This window comes from Podarcis gaigeae, assembly GCF_964106915.1.
Source record: "Podarcis gaigeae genome assembly, chromosome: 2".
NCBI classification, from domain to species: Eukaryota; Metazoa; Chordata; class Lepidosauria; order Squamata; family Lacertidae; genus Podarcis; species Podarcis gaigeae.
This window is the reverse complement of record NC_139679.1, coordinates 123,877,058-123,896,493: the sequence shown is the minus strand read 5'-3', so window position 1 is coordinate 123,896,493 and position 19,436 is coordinate 123,877,058. Positions and strand designations below refer to the sequence as shown.

The 19,436-nt window shown below is 44.6% G+C and overlaps 2 protein-coding genes across 2 annotated transcripts in view; both read right to left on the bottom strand.

Annotated features, from left to right (window-relative positions):
• LOC310837834 (uncharacterized protein) overlaps nt 1-13,225 on the bottom strand; it is a 299,721-nt gene extending 286,496 nt beyond the window's left edge. The window contains exons 1-3 of the mRNA XM_083724997.1: nt 13,123-13,225; nt 12,672-12,813; nt 1,165-4,021 (exon numbers count right to left, since the gene is read on the bottom strand). Coding sequence (XP_083581123.1) covers nt 2,783-3,883 — 1,101 coding nt within the window. The 5' untranslated portion in view covers nt 3,884-4,021; nt 12,672-12,813; nt 13,123-13,225 and the 3' untranslated portion in view covers nt 1,165-2,782. The remainder of the gene's footprint in view (nt 1-1,164; nt 4,022-12,671; nt 12,814-13,122) is intronic.
• The window catches only part of LOC310837659 (uncharacterized protein), a 179,472-nt gene extending 165,614 nt beyond the window's left edge, over nt 1-13,858 (bottom strand). The window contains exon 1 of the mRNA XM_083724604.1: nt 13,846-13,858. The gene's annotated coding sequence lies outside the window, so the exon portion shown is untranslated. The remainder of the gene's footprint in view (nt 1-13,845) is intronic.
• Nucleotides 13,859-19,436: the final 5,578 nt, after the last annotated feature.

Genomic DNA, 19,436 nt, shown 5'->3' with positions numbered 1-19,436 from the left:
CAGAGGGCAGAAGGACCCAGCGAAGGAAAGAACAGCGCAGGAAGTGGAGCCGGGCTAGGATCTTAAACTGGTGTGGGAGGAGCAGTGAGTCAGAGGGGACTTAGCCGGTCTAGAGTCAAGACGTGGGGCGGTACGCCCAGAGCTTTGAAATGGAAACTAAACTTCAATAAAGACTTTTGTACATTACATCCACCGGGCGTTGGTCCTCTGTGAGCTGGGACCTAGAGGCAGTCCTGACAACGGGTTAAAATACAATTAAGAATGCAGCCTTATTTTAAAATAGCTGATAAATCAAGACCATAAGGGAAGGGAAACATAAGTGTCAGGGGCTCAGGAGCTGAGGGACAGGGAGAGCGAGGGGGAGGAATCCGAAGGGAGCGTAGGAGGGGACAGTGGTCCGAGGGATTCCATGAGCCTCTCCAGCGAATCGGAAGATTCACAGAAGGGAGCGCCAGTGGCCAGGGGCAGGGGGGTCCCAAGGGGAACGCCCCAGGAGCAAGGGGGCAGCAGGGACTCCCAGAGCAGTAGTTGGAAATCAGGACCAGCTTCCCCACCAGAGCAGAGTGGGGGGGGAGAGTCCCAGGCATCGGGGCCAGTGCTTTCCCCACCAGGGAGAGGAGACGAGGCAGAGTCTACCACGCCTCCCTCAGAGAGTCGGACAACGGAAGGGAGGTCAGATCCGGCCAGTGTCACGGAAGAGGGAAGCAGTGATAGAAGTAGTGTAACGGTTAGGAGAAAGGTCACTGGGTTGGCGCGAGAAGCAAGTTCAAATGTACAGGAGCGCGGGACAGCAGAGAGTGAGGATTGGGAACCGGGTCCTAAAGCACGCCGGAGGCAGGGGGAGGAGCTAAGCGACTCAGCGTCGGAAGAGACCAGAAAGGGCAATGCCCCAGAGGGCAGGAGGACCCAGAGGAGAAGAGAGGAGTGCAGGAGGTGGAGCAGGGCTAGGATCTTAAACTGGTGTGGAAGGGGCGGAGACTCAGACGGGACTTCGCCGATCTAGAGTCTAGACGTAGGGCTGCACGCTCTGGCTTTGAAATGGAAATTAAACTTCAATAAAGACTTTTGTACATAACATCAGCCTGGCATTGGTCCTCTGTGAGCTGGGACCTAGAGGCAGCTCTGACAATAAGGGTCAAACAAAATTTATTCCCCCCCCCCGACAGCCCCCAAAAGCAAAGAAGCCAAGACAGCTGTTTTGGCTTCCTCTTTAGCCACGCGCAACCTGTCCAGCCAGGAGAAGCTGTGCACGGCTTTGTTTTTAGCCGCGGGGCTGGGACGGGGAACGCCCGAGCTGCCCCCGACCCCAGCCCCCAGAACAGGCAGCTATCCGCAAGCCTTCGGAGCCCAGCGGGAACACCGGGCTCCGAAGGCTTGCGGATAGCTGCCTGAAGCCTGCATTCGCTCCATAGGACGTACACACATTTCCCCTTCATTTTTGGAGGGGGAAAATTGCGTCCTATAGAGCAAAAAATACGGTAATAATAAGTTTTATTTATACCCCGCCCTCCCCAGGCAAAGCCGCACTCAGGGCGGCTAACACCAGTAAAATTACAGTAAAAACAAAATAGGAAAAAAAAACCTTACCAATTTAAAATACAGGTTAAAATGCAATTTAAAACGCAGCCTCATTTTAAAAGTAGCCCACAGATCAAAACCATAAGAGGAGGTAAACACAACGGTCAGACTGAGTCCAAACCAAAGGCCAGGTGGAACAGCTCTGTCTTGTAGGCCCTGTGGAAAGATGTCAAGTCCCGCAGAGCCCTAGTCTCTTGTGACAGAGCATTCCACCCACCAAGTTGGGGCCAGTACTGAAAAGGCCCTGGCCCTACTTGAGACCAATCTAACCACCTTGTGACTTGGGACCTCCAAAATGTTGTCATTTGTGGACCTTAAGGTCCTCCACCAAGTGTTCCAGGAGAGGCGGTCCCGTAGGTACGTGGGTCCTGGGCCTCAATTAAAACAATGCATGTCATGCTGCCATTACTATAATTCTAGTTTAACCAACTCATTTCCGGGTTTCAAGTGGTCGTAATCCAAAATGATCATCAACGAGGCTGTTCGTAACCTGAGGTACACTGTACAAAGCCATTTATACATTACTAACTATTGTGATACGCTACCTTGATTACTTTACTATATGAAAGTACAACTTTACATTGAAACACCAGATCATCATACATGGGGTGCATTTAAATTTGATTTCCACCTATAGGAGCCTGTTCATTAGAAGGAAGAAATGAACCCTTGAGAGAGCCAGTGTGGTGTAGTGGTTAAGAGGGGTGGTGCGTAATCTGGTGAACCGGGTTTGCGTCTCTGCTCCTCCATCTGCAGCTGCTGGGTGACCTTGGGCCAGTCACACTTCTCTGAAGTCTCTCAGCCCCACTCACCCCACAGAGTGTTTGTTGTGGGGGAGGAAGGGAAAGGAGAATGTTAGCCGCTTTGAGACTCCTTAGGGTAGTGATGAAGCGTGATATCAAATTTAAACTCCTCCTCCTCCTGCTCTTCTTCTTGTTGAGGAAAAATCTTTCTACTCTCCATACATCTAAATGGTTCCTTCCATATAAGTCCGTAAACATTTTGTAAGTACTCCATTAAACAGAAGCAGTTTCTGCACTCCTGAAATTTAAATGTTTCTTCCTTTGTGAGTCCATTGATGTTTTGTAAGGTGTCCACTCTGACTGAAGTTCTTTCCACACTCCATACATTTAAATGGTTTCTCACCTGTGTGAGTTTGTTAATGTACTCTTAGTTTCCTTTAGACTGAAGCTCCTTCCACACTTCATACATTTACTGTATATGGTTTCTCCCCTGTGTGAGTCCTTTGATGGTTTCTTAGCGTTCCGCTGTGACAGAAGCTCCTTCCACACTCCATACATTTAAATGTTTTTTCTCCCGTGCAAGTCTGTTGATGTACTCTTAGAGTTCCCTTTTGACTGAAGCTCTTTCCACACTCCATACATTTAAATGGTTTCTCCCCTGTGTGTGTTCGATGATATGAAGTCAGATGTTCACCTGAACGAAAGCTTTTTCCACATTCCAAACATTTATAAGGTCTCTCACCCGTGTGAGTTTGATGATGTCTATTAAGTGATGAACTCTGACTGAAACTTTTTCCACACTCCATACATTTAAATGGTTTCTCCCCTGTGTGACTCCGTAGATGTTTTCTAAGGTTTCCATTATGTGTGAAGCTCTTTCCGCAGTCCATACATTTAAATGGTTTCTCCCCTGTGTGAGGTCTATGATGTAAAGTCAGATGATCACTTGAATGAAAGCTCTTTCCACATTCCATACATTCATATGGTTTCTTCCCTGTATGAGTCTGTAGATGTATGCTAAGGTTTCTATTATGTGTGAAGGTCTTTCCACACTCTATACATTTAAATGGTTTCTCCCCTGTGTGAGTCCGTTGATGGTTGCTTAGCGTTATGCTATGATAGAAACTCTTCCCACACTCTATACATTTAAATGGTTTCTCCCCTGTGTGACTCCGTAGATGTTTTCTGAAGTTTCCATTACGTGTGAAGCTCTTTCCACAGTACATACATTTAAATGGTTTCTCCCCTGTGTGAGTCCGTAGATGCTTGCTTAGCGTTATGCTATGACAGAAGCTCTTTCCACACTCTATACATTTAAATGGTTTCTCCCCTGTGTGAGTCCGTTGATGGTTGCTTAGCGTTATGCTATGATAGAAACTCTTCCCACACTCTATACATTTAAATGGTTTTTCTGTGGCGTGAATCCTTTGATGTACAATAAGTTGTCTACTCATACTGAATCTCCATCCACACTGCATACATTTGTAGGGTTTCTCACTCATGTGAGTTAGATGATGTGAAGTAAGGGATGAAGTTTGTCTGACGCTCTTTCCACACTCCATACCTTTAAACGGTTTCCCCACTCTGTGAGTTTATTAACTGTGCACATGGACTGAAGCACATTCCACATTCACCACATTTGAATGGTCTCTTCGTATTTCCAAATGAAAATACAGATGACACACTGTCTTCTCCATAACCTGCTTGGAAATGAGAGGAGAGGAAAACCCCTGTTAGTATTTCAAGGAAGAGAAGAAAGACTGTAACACACATCAAATGCAATTAGCTCCTTCTCTTATTTCAACCTATTGTACATTCCTCCCTGTCTTCTTTATGTCGCAAATTTTAAGCAAATGAGGTGAAACAATGCCAAATAATAGGAACGCATCATCAACCTTCCATAATACTAAATTATCATTAATAAAGTAGTTTGATCTAAGAATACAGTTGTGGGGTTGCCTTTTTAAATAAGGACCTGCCTCACAGGAAAGGGAGCTGTTCTCCTGAGATACAGGAGGTGCAAACCTATTAAGAACCTGTTTTCTGACCGGGGTGGGGAATTTATTTCTGAGGTTTTTGAGAATTTCCTGGAAGCGCAGGGGACTACGCATGAGTTATCTTGCCCCCAAAGTCCCTGGCAAAATGGGCTTGTTGAAGTTGTCATCATCATCATCATCATCATTTTTAATTTGTATACCGCCTTTCTATCTTACAATACTCAAGGCGGTTTACAAGCTGAGGAAACAAAAAATGTACATCTTATAACAATCTAATGCAATACAAAAATGTGATAATAAACATAACTTTAAAATAGGCAACCTCCATCCAAAAAGTAACATTCAACAATCATTAGAATAGTATAAAATAATAGTATGAACATATAAAAGTTAAACAGAAATCCACTCAACAGTTACAATAATATCTAAACTGTAATCAATAAGACAATGGCAAGCCACAGTACATAAAACAATACAATACACATTGAGAAGCAGAGAGTGGGGCAAGGCTGGTGGAAGGAGGCCTTGCCTGATGGAGTCTCTCCCCTCACAGTTCATCAACTTCTCTTGCCATTGTTCTTCACTTGGTATTTCTCCAGTCTTCCAATTCTGTGCAATCAACAAATCAATTTTGTGCAGCATGACATGCAGGCAGGGGTTAAAACTTATCTGCACGATGCTAATCTGCCCAAAGATTTTTGGGCTGAAGCGCTCCATGCCTTTTGTTATGTGAGAAATCGCAGTTATCATTCTGGATTAGATGTCACCCCCTATGAGAAGTTGTTTAAAAAACGCCCTAATCTGAAATACCTACGCATTTGGGGTTCAGATGTAATTATGCATTATCCCGCTAAGCTGAAATTGGGTGAGCGTAGTGTTCAGGGAAAATTAATGGGCTACCAGCAGGGGGCGTACAGAATTTACGTCCCAGCAACTGGCAAATTTCATATTACCAGAAGCATGATACAAACTGTAAATTGGAATGGAGTTGCTGTTTTCCAAGATACTGATGGCATAGATAATACTGAGGAAGAAGAAGAAGAAGCAGTAGCAGTAGTAGTAGTAGTAGTAGCAGCAGCAGCAGCAGCAGCAGCAGCAGCAGGGAATAATAATGATTCTGAATTAATGGGAGAAGATGAAAAGCCTGTTGAATCTGATAATTTGCTTGATGATTTAAAGTCACAGACACCCGAGGGGAGGTTAGATTCTTTTGAGTTTTCTGACCGTGAGCCTACAGGCATCTCTTCAGTCTGACAATGGTGGTTTACAACCTGAAACTAGTAGTTCACTTAGTCCCGTTAAGTCTGAGGAGTCAGACTCTCCTTCAGGACTCAGACGTTCAGATAGAAAGAGGCAGAAGCCACAACGTTTTGCAGATGAACATTTTAATACTGTGTATGCCAGTAAGGCAGTTTTTGAACCAAAAAGCTACAATGATATTCAGAATTTACCTAAGCACCAAGCTGTAAATTGGTATAAAGCTATGAACTCTGAGATAGCTTCTTTAAAAGAGCATAACACTTGGTCTCTTGTACCACAAACCCCAGATATGAGACTTATTGATTCAAAATGGGTTTATAGAGTTAAAATGAATGACAAAAATGAAGTTGTAAGGTACAAGGCAAGATTAGTTGCTAGGGGTCTTCAACAAATTCCAGGTGAAGATTATGATTTGTGTTATTCACCAAGTGTAAAATATGAGAAAGTTCAGCTTTTGATAAAAGATGCATCACAACGTGGACATTCTGTTTATCATTTAGATATAAAAACTGCATATTTGTTTGCAGATTTAAAAGAACAAATTTTTATGCGTGTTCCTGAAAGCATAGACACCGCTGAAGGTTTGGTATGCAAATTAAATAAATCCCTTTATGGTCTGCACCAAAGTGGAAGGAATTGGCACCAAACCTTAGCAAAAGAATTGCTGGATATTGGTTTTTCACAAGGAAAGGCAGACAATTGTGTGTTTATAAAGGAAAGGGCAAACTCTGTAACAAAAATATGTGTGTATGTAGATGACGTGTTAATTTCTACAAAAACTAAACAGGAATATGAACAGGTAGTATCACAGTTACAGAATAAATTTGATGTGGTGGAATTAGGCAAAGCTAAAAATTACTTATCCATGCATATTGAGAAAGGTAAAAATGGATCTTTTCTGGTTCATCAAACTGCAAAAATTGATGATCTTGTTGAAATGCTACGTTTAGAAAATGCAAATGGGAAGGAAATGCCTATGGTGTGTGGTTTCACCTTTACTGGTGAAGATAAGCCATTTCCTAACAAAACTTTGTATTGTTCTGCTATAGGCAAGCTAAATTTCATTCAAAGAATCTCAAGACCAGATATAACTTATGCTTTTCACTTTCTGGCAAAATTTGTGGAAAAGCCCACTATGCAATGTTTCTCTGTTCTTAAGAGAGTGGTAATGTACCTTAAACATACCAAACATTATAGGTTGCAGTTTACATCCAGTATTGACAAAGGTTTTGAAATTTTCTGCAATGCATCTCATGCAGTGGAACAAAATAATTGCAGGGGCGTGTCTGGTATGGTGTTTTGTTATAACGGTTGTCCATTTGAATGGAAGTCCCAGACACAAACCATTATTTGTCTCTCCACAACAGTGAGTGAATTATGTGCATGCATTCAGGCCATTCGTGATGTAGAATGGTATCTGCAAGTATTCGCAGACCTACAGATGCAAGTAACACTACCAGTAAAAGTTTACCTTGATTCCCAGAGCGGACTCGCTATCCTGTGTTCAGAAACCAATACGCAGCGCACTAGAGTCTTGAGATTACGTTTACAGTTTGTAAAGAAACTAATTGCTGACAAAATGATTGTATTTCAATATGTTCCAGGAGACAATCAAATTGCAGACATTTTTACAAAAGCACTTCCAAAGGTTACACATGAAAGACATGTACAAAATATGCTTTATGTTTTTGTTCCACAATGATGAACCGCAGGGGAAATGTTGAATGGTTTCTTTAAATGTAAAGGTTCTTCATTGTTCCACCAGTTGTGTATGTCTTTAAGGGGCCAGAGCAAAATAACGAGACCCAGGTTTACAGCTTTGAAACATGGCAGGTGCTGCTGAGTTGTGTTGATTAAGCTGTGTCAGCATTTGGGTGTAGTATATAAGGAGCAGCACCTAGGTCTCCCATTACCCTGGGGTCATGGTTGTTTGTTGTTATCTTTAGTGTAAATGGAGTTTTTGTTTCTGTTATTAAAACCTTGTTTAAGTCATTTTTGAGTCCTTTTTAATGCATGGTCTCCCCAGCAAGCTCTCTGCAGCTCTACCATAGTGCAAATAGCCAACACAAACGTGTCTTCCATTTCTCAGAATCAGAGTTGCTAATGACATTTTTCATTCTCTGTCTAATATTATTCCACCCCTGGGGCACATTTTAGCCCTTTGGACCTCTGGATATTTATTAATCACCCACACAGTCCCTTTGGCCCCAGGAGGTGCATAGCAACCATATTGGGAGACCCAGGGTTCAGGTTTTTCTAGGGACTATAGCATGGAACTAGTGAGAAGGCTTGCCGCTTGGAATAAACTGAAGGTGTGCTCAGGTAGGCTAATGTCCTTGGAAATGGACCTCCATCTGTCAGCCTTGCAGTGCAGAGGGAGAGCTGGAGATGCAGGAAAAGGCTGTTGGAGCCTGGCTGCTGGAATCCAAGATGGAAACACTCACCCCAATTTTTATTTATTAGATTTAGAAACCATCCTTCTACGTCTGAGTGTGAGGGGGAGGCCAGGAGTCCTGTCTCATGCTGTGTGTAGGAGCAAGAGACATGGATGGCGAGGGAGCTGCTGCAGTGACCAGCAACACCTGTGCCATGTTTGTCCTCCGGCCTGAGAATGTGCAGAATTACAGCTGCAGCAGATGCAGGAAGAGAAGGAACAGCAAGCTGAGGTCTGCCTATCTGCAGAGAAATGGGGCTTTTAGGAACCCTGATGTGTCACTCGAGCTGCAAAATCAATTCTGGGTCAGAGGAGCAAGATGCAGACCTCAGAACGCGCCAAGGTGGCTGTGGAAGGGGCAATTCCTACCACTCCCCAGAGGAGGAAGAAGGATGTGTTGGTGGTACGTGACTTCCTACTAAGGGGGACAGAGGCAGCAGTGTGTGGAGGTAACAGGATCAGTGTTAGATATATATGAGCTAGGTGCCAAATGTCTTGTTAAATCAAGGTTACAGCCGCCCAAAATTGAATGCCTGGAGTCATGAGAAGAGAAGACCCTGATGTTCGAAAAGATTGGGGGCATAAGGAGAAGGGGACGACAGAGGACAAGATGGTTGGACAGTGTTCTCAAAGCTACCAGCATGAATTTGACCAAACTGCGGGAGGCAGTGGAAGACAGGAGTGCCTGGGGTGCTCTGGTCCATGGGGTCACGAGGAGTCGGACACAACTAAACGACTAAACAACAACAACAGTTGCCATTTGGGGGTAGGATGGCTCTAAAGTCTTATTTTTCAAATGATGGACAGATTGTGATTGATTCTCAGTTAAACACCTGGCTAGTTCAAAGGACAACCTTGTGCTAGGTTTAAGAACCTCTGAGAACCTAAAGAAGAAATGTCCTGTGATCCAGGGACAGTAGACATAGATATTGGCCTATTCTGACTTCTTTTTCTTAATGGTGACACAGACCACTCATAATGAAAGAAGATTCTTCACAACAAGTGTGAGAGGGCAGTGGAGACAAGAGACGACAATTCACTATGCATTCCAAGATGGCGGCGCGCAGAGACGCTGCGGCTCAGTGCTCTCCTTTTGTTTTTTATTTTTACTTGTTCTTTGTTTTTTATTTTTACTTGTTCTGAGTATGTTTGGCCGGGCAAGAAAGATTTATAGCAGGCAGGAACTCCTGAAGGTCGGGTTACAGTGTGAACAAGCTGTGAGAGCTGATTATTTTCGCCCAGATAACGCTCCTGTGGGAGTAGCCAGGCCACCGGGTTCTCCATGGATTACTATGCCGCCAGGGAGGAGGCGAAGGCGGCGTAGAGACAGGAGGCAAAGGCGGGGTTGTCGGGCCGGCGTCCTGGTAAGATTGCAGAGGAGTCCATCTAAACCACCACTCCCTAGCATATTTCTTGCTAATGTGAGATCTCTTGCCAACAAGATGGATGAATTGAGGCTGCTGGCGGCAAAGAACAGTCTTGTAAAAGATTGCTGCGTTTTATTTGTCATTGAGACATGGCTTCAACCGTCCGTACCAGACACGGCTATTCAGTTGGAAGGCTGTGTGGTACATCGTCATGACCGAGGTATGGACTTCGGAAAAACCAGAGGAGGGGGGCTGTGTGTATATGTGAACAAATGCTGGTCCAATAATTCTAAGACCGTTGGCAGTTACTGTTCACCGGATTTGGAATATGTGGCTGTTAAATGTAGACCAGCCTATCTCCCTAGGGAGTTTACAGCTGTTATGCTAACTGGTGTGTACGTGCCACCAGATGCCAATGCCAACTTGGCGCTGGGATGCCTGCAGAGCCTTATCAGCAGCCAGCAAGACAAGCATCCTGAAGCTGTGCACATCATTGCGGGAGACTTCAATCATGTTGAACTTAAAACAGTGCTCCCAACGCTCTATCAGCATGTGAAATGTCCCACAAGAGGGGACAAGACACTGGACAAAGTTTATTCGAATGTAAATCACGGCTATAGGGCTTTACAGCTGCCACATTTGGGCCAGTCCGACCATATGTCTCTGTTCCTGGTACCAGCATATATCCCACTCAGGAAACGGGCTCCCACAATATCAAGGACTGTTAAAATCTGGCCTGAAGGTGCTATCCATCAGCTGCAGGACTGTTTTGAGAGAACCAATTGGGACATTTTCGATCGTTCAGACCTGGAGGAGCACACGGCGGCAGTTCTGTGCTATATCAATCACTGCACAGACACTGTCACAGCAAATAAATCCATCCGGTTTTACCCCAATCAGAAACCCTGGATGAATAGAGAGGTCCAGTGCCTGTTGCGGGAAAGGAACAGGGCTTTTAGGTTGGGCGAGGTGCAGCTTTACAGTGTGGCAAGAGCAAACTTGAAGAGGGGTATTCGACGGGCAAAACTGGTCTATAGGCAGAGGATTGAGGATAATTTAAGGAGTAACAACACAAGACAGATGTGGCAGGGGATTCAGCATATTACCAACTACAAACCTAACCTTGGTGCTGTCGACGGTGACCCTTTGCTGGCGGAGGAGCTTAACTTCTTCTTTGCTCGCTTCGAGAAGGAGCCACCTGAGACGCCGGTATTACAGCCACCAGCCCATAGGGGCCCCTCATTCACTGTAGAGGAGCATGAGGTGAGACAGGTATTGAGGATGGTGAATCCGAGGAAGGCTGCTGGACCTGATGGCATCACGGGAAAGGTGTTGAAGGGCTGTGCGGATCAGCTGGCGAGGGTCTTTACTAAGATCTTCAACAAGTCCTTACACCAGTCTATTGTCCCACCCTGCCTGAAGTCGTCAACTATTGATCCTCTGCCTAAAAAATCCACAATCAGTAGTCTGAACGACTACAGACCAGTTGCACTGACTCCAATCATCATGAAGTGTTTTGAGAAACTGGTGCGCCGTCACATTATTTCCTGTCTTCCATCAACTTTTGACAACTACCAGTTTGCATACAGGGCAAATAGATCCACGGAAGACGCTATCACTACCACTCTCCATGCTGCTCTGTTCCATCTGGAGCAGCCGGGGAGTTATGTGAGGCTGCTGTTTGTGGATTTTAGCTCTGCTTTTAACACTATCCTCCCCCATAGACTGGTGTCCAAGCTAGAGGCGATTGGACTCTCCAACTCCACCTGTCTCTGGGTTTTGGACTTTTTGTCAGAACGTTCTCAGAGGGTTAGAGTAGGGTCACATATGTCCACAGCCCTTAGCCTTAACACCGGCTCACCACAGGGTTGTGTGTTGAGTCCCCTGCTCTATACTCTCTATACGTATGATTGTACAGCCATTTATTCCAGCAACAAAATCATCAAGTTTGCTGATGACACTACGGTGGTGGGGCTCATTTCAGGAGGGGATGAGTCCGCCTATCGGGACGAGGTGGAGCGGCTTTGTGCTTGGTGTGGAGAGAACAATCTGGCTCTTAATACGACTAAGACCAAGGAAAAATTGGTGGTGGATTACAGGAAAAAAAAGGCGGACATTCAGCCCTTGTATATCAACGGGGAACGGGTGGAGAGGGTGGCGGAATTCAGGTTTTTGGGAGTGACTATCGATCAGGGCATGACTTGGAGCGCAAATACCACTGCTCTGGTGAAGAAGGCCCAGCAGAGAATTTATTTCCTCAGACTTTTAAAGAAGAACAATCTGAGTGAGAGACTGCTGGTGTCCTTCTACCGAGGCTCCATAGAGAGCATTCTCACATACTGTATTTGTGCCTGGTTCTCCAGCTGTACAGCTAGGAAGAGGAAGGTGCTCCAGAAGGTCATAACCACAGCCCAAAGGATTATTGGTCATCCCCTCCCATCTTTGGAAGAACTGTACGGTTCCCGTTGTCTTAGGAAAGCAAACAATATCCTGCAGGATGCATCTCACCCGGGACACAGTCTGTTTGTACTACTGCCTTCTGGCAGGAGATACAGAAACATCAAGTCAAGGACAAATAGACTGAAAAATAGTTTCTATCCAAGAGCTGTGGCCTTCTTAAATGCAGTAACTCGATAGTGTGACCTGGGAGTTTGATGGGTGTGGGTGTGGGTGTGGCTGGAATGTGGTTTGTTTGGTTGTTGTTGTTGTTTTGCTTTTGTTGTTTTTAAGGGATGGCATCCAATTTCGTTGCACTTGTGCAATGTTGCACTTGTGTAATGACAATAAAGAATCTATCTATCTATCTATCACATTGTTCACTGCTGCTGCTCATCGGATCAGTGATTTTGTTTGAATGAGCTACACATACTGTAGGGTCTCAGTGCATACTGAAAGGACATACTCCTCAATTTCTCAGGCTCAGTGTTTTTCTATTATTATTTTTTTGGTTTCGGGAAAGGAGATGAGCTCAGACTCATCGTACCAGAGTCTCTCGTTTGTCAAATAAGTAAAGCATAAGTGTTATTGATGCTATTATGTTACTGTAAAAATATTCAAAAAAGTTCATCTTGTGAAGAAGCAAAGACAACACAAACCTGGGAGTCTCTGTAGATTTTGCTTAGTTATTTTAAGGTGGGGGAGCCTCTGAATTCTGCACCAGCTGAAGTTACTGAACCCTGATTGTGGGAAGAAGGGAAAGAGAGAGGAGGTGGAAGCAGGGATGTTTCCACGGGAAGAGATTCAAAAGGTGAGTATAAAGGAGAAGCCAGCCTTCTAATCGGGGTCATTGTACCTGGCTCCCTTTCCGACTCAGAACCTGAGAGACACTCCCTTCTGGAACATCCCCAGGCCATCTTCTGGAATATAAACCAGGCATCTTTGGGGACATCATCCAGACCTTCATTTAGTGTGGGAACCTTGGATTCACATAGTTGCTGGAGTACAGATGTCAATCATAATCCCTGAAAAATCGTCTTGGTATCCACGTCCACCTTGAACTCCCAAGTCACACTGAGCCCCAAGAAACCTTCTCAGCTGAAGTTTCTCTGAAAATACTAATTATCTGCATTTTGATCCCACAGGGGAATTTAACCCCCTGCCTCCCAGGTCCTTGTCGGACACTCTTTCTTCTCAGGCTGGTCTCATTCAGGGGCTTCACATGAGGCTCCAATTGCTTTGACTAGAAGCCTCCTAAAGCAATCTTAGAATGATTGTTATTCTTCTTCTGTTTATCTATACCCCACCTTTTTATCCTGACACAGACTCCTTCAAGTGCCCCTCTGCTCTCCTCTCCCAGTGGACCAATGGTCTGGCTTGGAAGAATGCAGATCGCGGGGTCTGGAGCTCCCAGCAGCTTCCCTGGGACAAAATGGGGGGGGAGGGGGTTCAGCTTGCAGGAATCCTTCTCTAGGTCAATGGAGAAGCCAAGGCAGCCCCCGCAGAAACCCCCCTGCCAGCCCCGCAGTTGGAGGCATCCCAGAAAAAGGCCCCATGCCTCTTTCTTTCTCCACCCCCCTGCCATTTATCAACATGGCGTATCACCCCCAGGGAGGCTTCCATTCAACCATCAGCCCCCCAACATCCTCTGCTCCCCCCCTCTTCCCCAAAGTCTCCCCTGCACCCTCTGGCCTTCCTTGGCACGGCTCGCCCTGCTTGGGGGTGGGGCTTTTGGGGGCACCCCCTTGGTGGGAAAACGTGTCTGGTGGAGGGGGGGCTTCAAAGGAGACGGCGCAAGGGAAACACTGCAGGTGGGGGGGTCCACGCTTTGCAGCTGCATTGCATGGATGCGAGCCTCTTCATATGGGTCCCAGGAGAAGAGCTTTATGGGGGGGGGGGCTCACTGCACCTTCTCTCCGACCCCATCGCCCCTTCCCGCCCCGTCCCAAGGCAGGAGCTTTTGGGGGAGCAAGAAAGCGTCTCTCTATCCTTTTCCTCCTCCCCCCCACTGCCCCCACCGGCATCTTTACCTCTTTCTCCTCTGACCCTTTGCCTCCCTTCGTAGCTATTCCGATTTCCTTTCTTGCAATGCAAAGCCGAGAAGGGGGGGTCCGTGGTCGACTGGCGCCCCTCTTTACCTTTCTGAAACCTCTCGCTTCTCCAGGGTCTCCTTCTGCCCCCCCCCACTTCCTGCAAACTTCCGACCTACAGAGTGACCCCTTCCTGGGAGAAGCCCCTTCCACTTTTCGCATGGGAGCCGGACGTGACGGCGCTGCCTTCGGCTTCCTCCCCTTTGGGCTCCCTTGCGAAGTTGCCCAGCTCCACGCCCACCCTATTGAGGAGGAGAGCCGGATCAAGACCCTTTGGTCCCTGAAAGAGAACCCACACAGACTCCAAACTCAGCAGACAGCATTGACTAAATTGTTGAGATACAACGCAATCCCTTACAGGTGGGAGTTTCCACAAGGATTATCATTTACATACAAAGGAAGGAAAGTAAGAATTAAAACACCAGAGGATCAGCAGAAGTTCCTACACGACCACGGGGAAGACCTCCAAAAAGGAGCAGCAGCTTCTTGGCCACCGCCCCCACCGGAACCTACACCTGGAGCCGGACCAGCACTACCACCACCGGGATTGGAGGAAAATCAAGACACCCCATTGTAAGACTTACGAATTGATCCAGGATGTCTCTGCAACTACTTAGTTGGAATATAAATGGCGGAAATTCTCCGGAAAAAAGAAGAAAAGTGTTTCATATTTTGAAAAAAGAACAATTGGACATTATTTGCCTGCAAGAAACCCATGTGACAAGGCTCCATAGGAAAGTGCTAATTAATAAAAGGTTAGGCCAGGAATTTATTTCCTCGGATAAAGTTAAGAAAAGAGGAGTGGTGATATACGCAAAGGAGAGCCTGTCACCAAAATTTTTATTTAAAGATGAACAAGGCAGAATTTTGGCGATTGAAATTCAAACACAAGGAGAAAAGTTTTTGGTATTAGGAATCTACGCACCAAACGATGGAAAATCGGAATTTTTTAAGAAGTTGCATGAGATTTTACTGGACTATCTAGACTACAACAACATTATTATGTTGGGAGATATGAATGGAGTTGTGTCTGTACACATGGATAAGTCGCAAAGTGCAAACATAACGAAGGATGGCAGACTACCTAAAACTTTTTTCGAAATGACTGACAATATGGACTTGATTGACATATGGAGGGTTAAGAACCCCCTAGGAAAAGAAGGAACTTTCTTTTCTGAAGCTCATCTGTCATGGACACGAATCGACCAAATTTGGATATCTAAAGGACTGGCACCCAAGACTAGAAAAGTGGAAATCTGCCCAAAAACCTGCTCCGACCATAACGCCTTGAAAGTGGAATTGAGATTAAACACAACCGGATCCTTCAGATGGAAAATGAATGACACTTTATTAAGAGATCAGGAGATTGTTAAGAAGGCCCAAAAAACTTTAAAGGACTATTTTGAGATAAATTTAAACACTACGGTAGAAAAAAGAACAATCTGGGACGCAAGTAAAGCAGTCATGAGAGGGTTCCTAATACAACAAAATACGATAAAGAAAAGACTCTGGAATGAAAGGAAGGAGAAGATATTGGAGAAAATAAGAGAAGGAGAGAAAAAATTAAGATCTAGGCCTAAATCGAAGGAGGTGCTGAGAGAAGTGAAATTTTTCCAAGCACAATATTCGAAACTGATAAATCAAGAAGTGGAATGGAAAATTAAACAAATGAAACAAAGATATTTTGAATCAGCTAATAAGTGTGGGAAACTGCTAGCATGGCAGTTGAAAAAAGACAAAAATTAAATACAGTTACAAATCTAGAGATTGAAGGGAGAATTGTTCAGAAACCCGAGGAAATTAGAAAGTGTTTCCAGAGATACTTCAAAGAACTTTATGCACAAGGGCCGCAGAAAGAGTTTGAGGTGGATCAATTCGTTAAAACCAATGGATTACAAAAAATACCCCAGGAAATGAGAACAATCCTGAACAGTAATATCATACAGCAAGAAATTGAAAGTGCCATTCAGAACCTTCAATTAGGCAAATCTCCAGGCCCTGATGGACTTACCTCCAAATATTATAAGGTTTTGAAAGACTATTTGATACAACCTCTGTTGGAGGTCTGCAACCAGATCATGGAGGGGAGGAAGGCACCGGAAACGTGGAAAGAAGCTTTCATCACATTGATACCCAAACTAGAAACTGAAAAGACCCAGCTTAAGAACTATCGTCCCATCTCACTCCTAAATGTGGATTACAAAATATTTGCGGACATTTTGGCAAGTAGATTTAAAAAAGTCCTTAATGAAGTGATCCATAAGGACCAGGCAGGCTTTCTCCCTGGTAGGCATTTGTTTGACAACACAAGAAACATCATTGACATTTTGGAACTTTTACAAACAAATCTCAACACTAGAGCGGTGTTAATTTTTATTGATGCGGAGAAAGCCTTTGACAACATTTCTTGGATGTTCATGAAGAAAAATTTGGAAGGGATGGGAGTGGGACGGGGGTTCGAAAATGGAATAGAAGCAATTTATTCAGAACAAAAAGCTAAATTGATAGTAAACAATGTGGTGACAGAGGAATTTAAAATAGAAAAAGGGACACGACAGGGGTGCCCCCTATCACCTCTATTGTTTATCTCAGTCCTGGAGGTGTTATTGAACATGATTAGAAAGGACCGGTTGGTACAAGGAATCGAGGTCAGAGTGAAGCAATATAAATTGAAAGCATTTGCAGATGACTTGGTATTAACATTACAGGAGCCAGTCTCTAGTTCTAAAAGAGCTTTAGAAATAATCTCTGACTTTGGTCGAGTGGATTTAAGCTGAACAAGCAAAAGACTAAGGTTTTAGCAAAAAATTTGGCATCCACAGAAATAGATGAGCTCCAGAAAGAGACAGAATTAAATGTGGTTAAAAAAGTGAAATACCTAGGGGTATATCTGACCTCCAAAAATTTGAATCTATTTAAAGATAATTACGAGAAATGTTGGTCCGAAATTAAAAGAGATATGGAAACTTGGTCAAGATTGAAACTTTCCTTGTTGGGCCGAATAGCAGCTATAAAGATGAATGTATTGCCAAAAATGCTATTTTTGTTTCAGGCCCTACAGATCGTGGACAAGGTGGAATGTTTTGGAAAGTGGCAGAAGGATATCTCTAAGTTTGTTTGGCAGGGCAAAAAGCCCCAAATAAAGTTTAAAATATTAACTGATGCGAAAGAAAGAGGGGGATTTGCCCTGCCAGACTTGAGGTTATATTATGAATCTGCAGCCTTCTGCTGGATGAAAGATTGGTTTTTGCTGGAGAACACTGATGTCCTAGATCTGGAAGGGTTTGATAACGCGTTTGGGTGGCATGCATATTTGTGGTATGACAAGGTTAAAGTTCACAAACGGTTTAAAAACCATATTGTCAGAAGAGCAATTTTTATGGTCTGGATGAAATACAAAGACTTATTGGAGAGTAAGACCCCGAGATGGCTTTCACCGGTGGAGGCCAAGGCACGTAAGAGACTTAACATGGAGGCCTATTGGCCAAAATATTGGGAGATAATTGAAAAAATTGGAGACAATTGGAGGTTGCAGAGCTTGGAAAAACTAAAATATAAGGTGCGAGATTGGTTGCATTATGCCCAAATTCAGGAAGTTTTTAAAGTGGACAAAAAGGTAGGATTCCAGGTGGAAAAATCGAAATTAGAGATAGAATTGTTAGAACCAAAAAATAAATTGCTTTCGAGAATGTATAACTTGCTGCTTAAATGGAATACACAGGATGAGACAGTCAAATCCGCCATGATAAAGTGGGCACAGGACATTGGGCACAACATTATGTTCGAAGACTGGGAAAAGTTATGGAACACCGGAATGAAATTCACGGCATGTAGTGCCTTGAAGGAAAATATTATGAAAATGATATACCGGTGGTACATGACCCCAGTCAAGCTTGCTAAGATATATCATCTGTCTGATAATAAATGTTGGAAGTGTAAGGAGGCGGAAGGGACATTCTTTCACCTCTGGTGGACATGTCCGAAAGTGAAGGCCTTCTGGGAGTTGATTTACAATGAGCTAAAAAAGGTATTTAGGTATACCTTACCTAAGAAACCGGAGGCCTTTCTTCTGGGCATGGTAGACCAGAACGTGTTAAAGAAGGATAGAACCTTTTTTATGTATGCTACTACAGCAGCAAGAATCCTCATTGCAAAGTATTGGAAGACACAAGATTTACCCACCCTGGAGGAATGGCAGACGCAGTTGATGGACTACATGGAGCTGGCTGAAATGACTGGCAGAATCCGAGACTTGGGAGAAGATGCAATGGAAGAGGACTGGAAAAAATTTAAGGACTATCTACAAAAACATTATAAGTTGTATGAATGTTAAGAAAATGCGCTTTATAGGAAATTCTAACCCCAGCAATAGCAATTAGGTGAAATGAAAACCAAGGTATAAGAAGTTTGAGGTGGAATCAGGAAATAATTTTATTGTGTTTTGATTAAAATATATAAGAATTGGTGTACAACATTTTGAATTAGATAACATGATAAACTGAAAGTTACAATAAGTTATGAAATAAGATGACAAATTGCTGAAGTTTGTATTTTAAATAATGCAAGGTCTGGAGGATGTGGGGAAGTCCAGTAGTCTTGACGAAAGATCTATGAAATCTTTATATTCTTTTTTCTTCTATCTGTTTTTTCTCTATTCTGTAAAATCAATAAAAATATTTATAAAAAAAAAAAAACCAAACTCTGCAGACAGCATTTTCCAGCTGCTGCCTGGACCACCGAGCAGGGAGGGGAGAGATGTTCTTGGGCTGAAATTCTCCTTGCAGGATTCCCAAAACGGGCCTCTGGTTTCCGACTGGGACTCCGGGAGAGCAGGATTCGGGGCGAGATGGGACCCTTGGTCGGATCCAACTATAGGGCCTTCTTATGTTCTGTGTGTGCGCGTTCACACGTGTGTGTGTGTGTGTGTGTGTGTGTATGCACCTTCAGGGAGATTCCCTGGCTGTTCTCTGCAACGAAGATGAAAGAGGTGTGCACCCACCTCCCTTCATTTGGGGGGGGTGGTGGAGAATCTCTCCTCACCTGTCCAGCAGTTTCCTGGTCTGCTCTCTCTCCCTCCACCCCCACATCCCACCGACTTTGTAAAGGTAAAGGGGCCCCTGACCATTGGGTCCAGTCGTGGCTGACTCTGGGGTTGCGGTGCTCATCTCGCTTTACTGGCCGAGGGAACCGGCATACAGCTTCCGGGTCCTGTGGCCAGCAGGACTAAGCCGCTTCAGGTGAACCAGAGCAGCGCACAGAAACGCCGCTTACCTTCCCGCCGGAGCGGTACCTATTTATCTACTTGCACTTTGACGTGCTTTCGAACTGCTAGGTTGGCAGGAGCAGGGACCTAGCAACGGGAGCTCACCCTGTCGTGGGGATTTGAACCGCCGACCTTCCGATCGGGCAATCCTAGGCTCTGTGGTTTAACCCACAGCACCACCCGCATCCCTTTGCCACCGACGTTGTTAAACCAGCTCTATCTCTCTTTCAAATCAGAAGCAGTGAAGGTCCTGTGTGAGTGTCTGGAG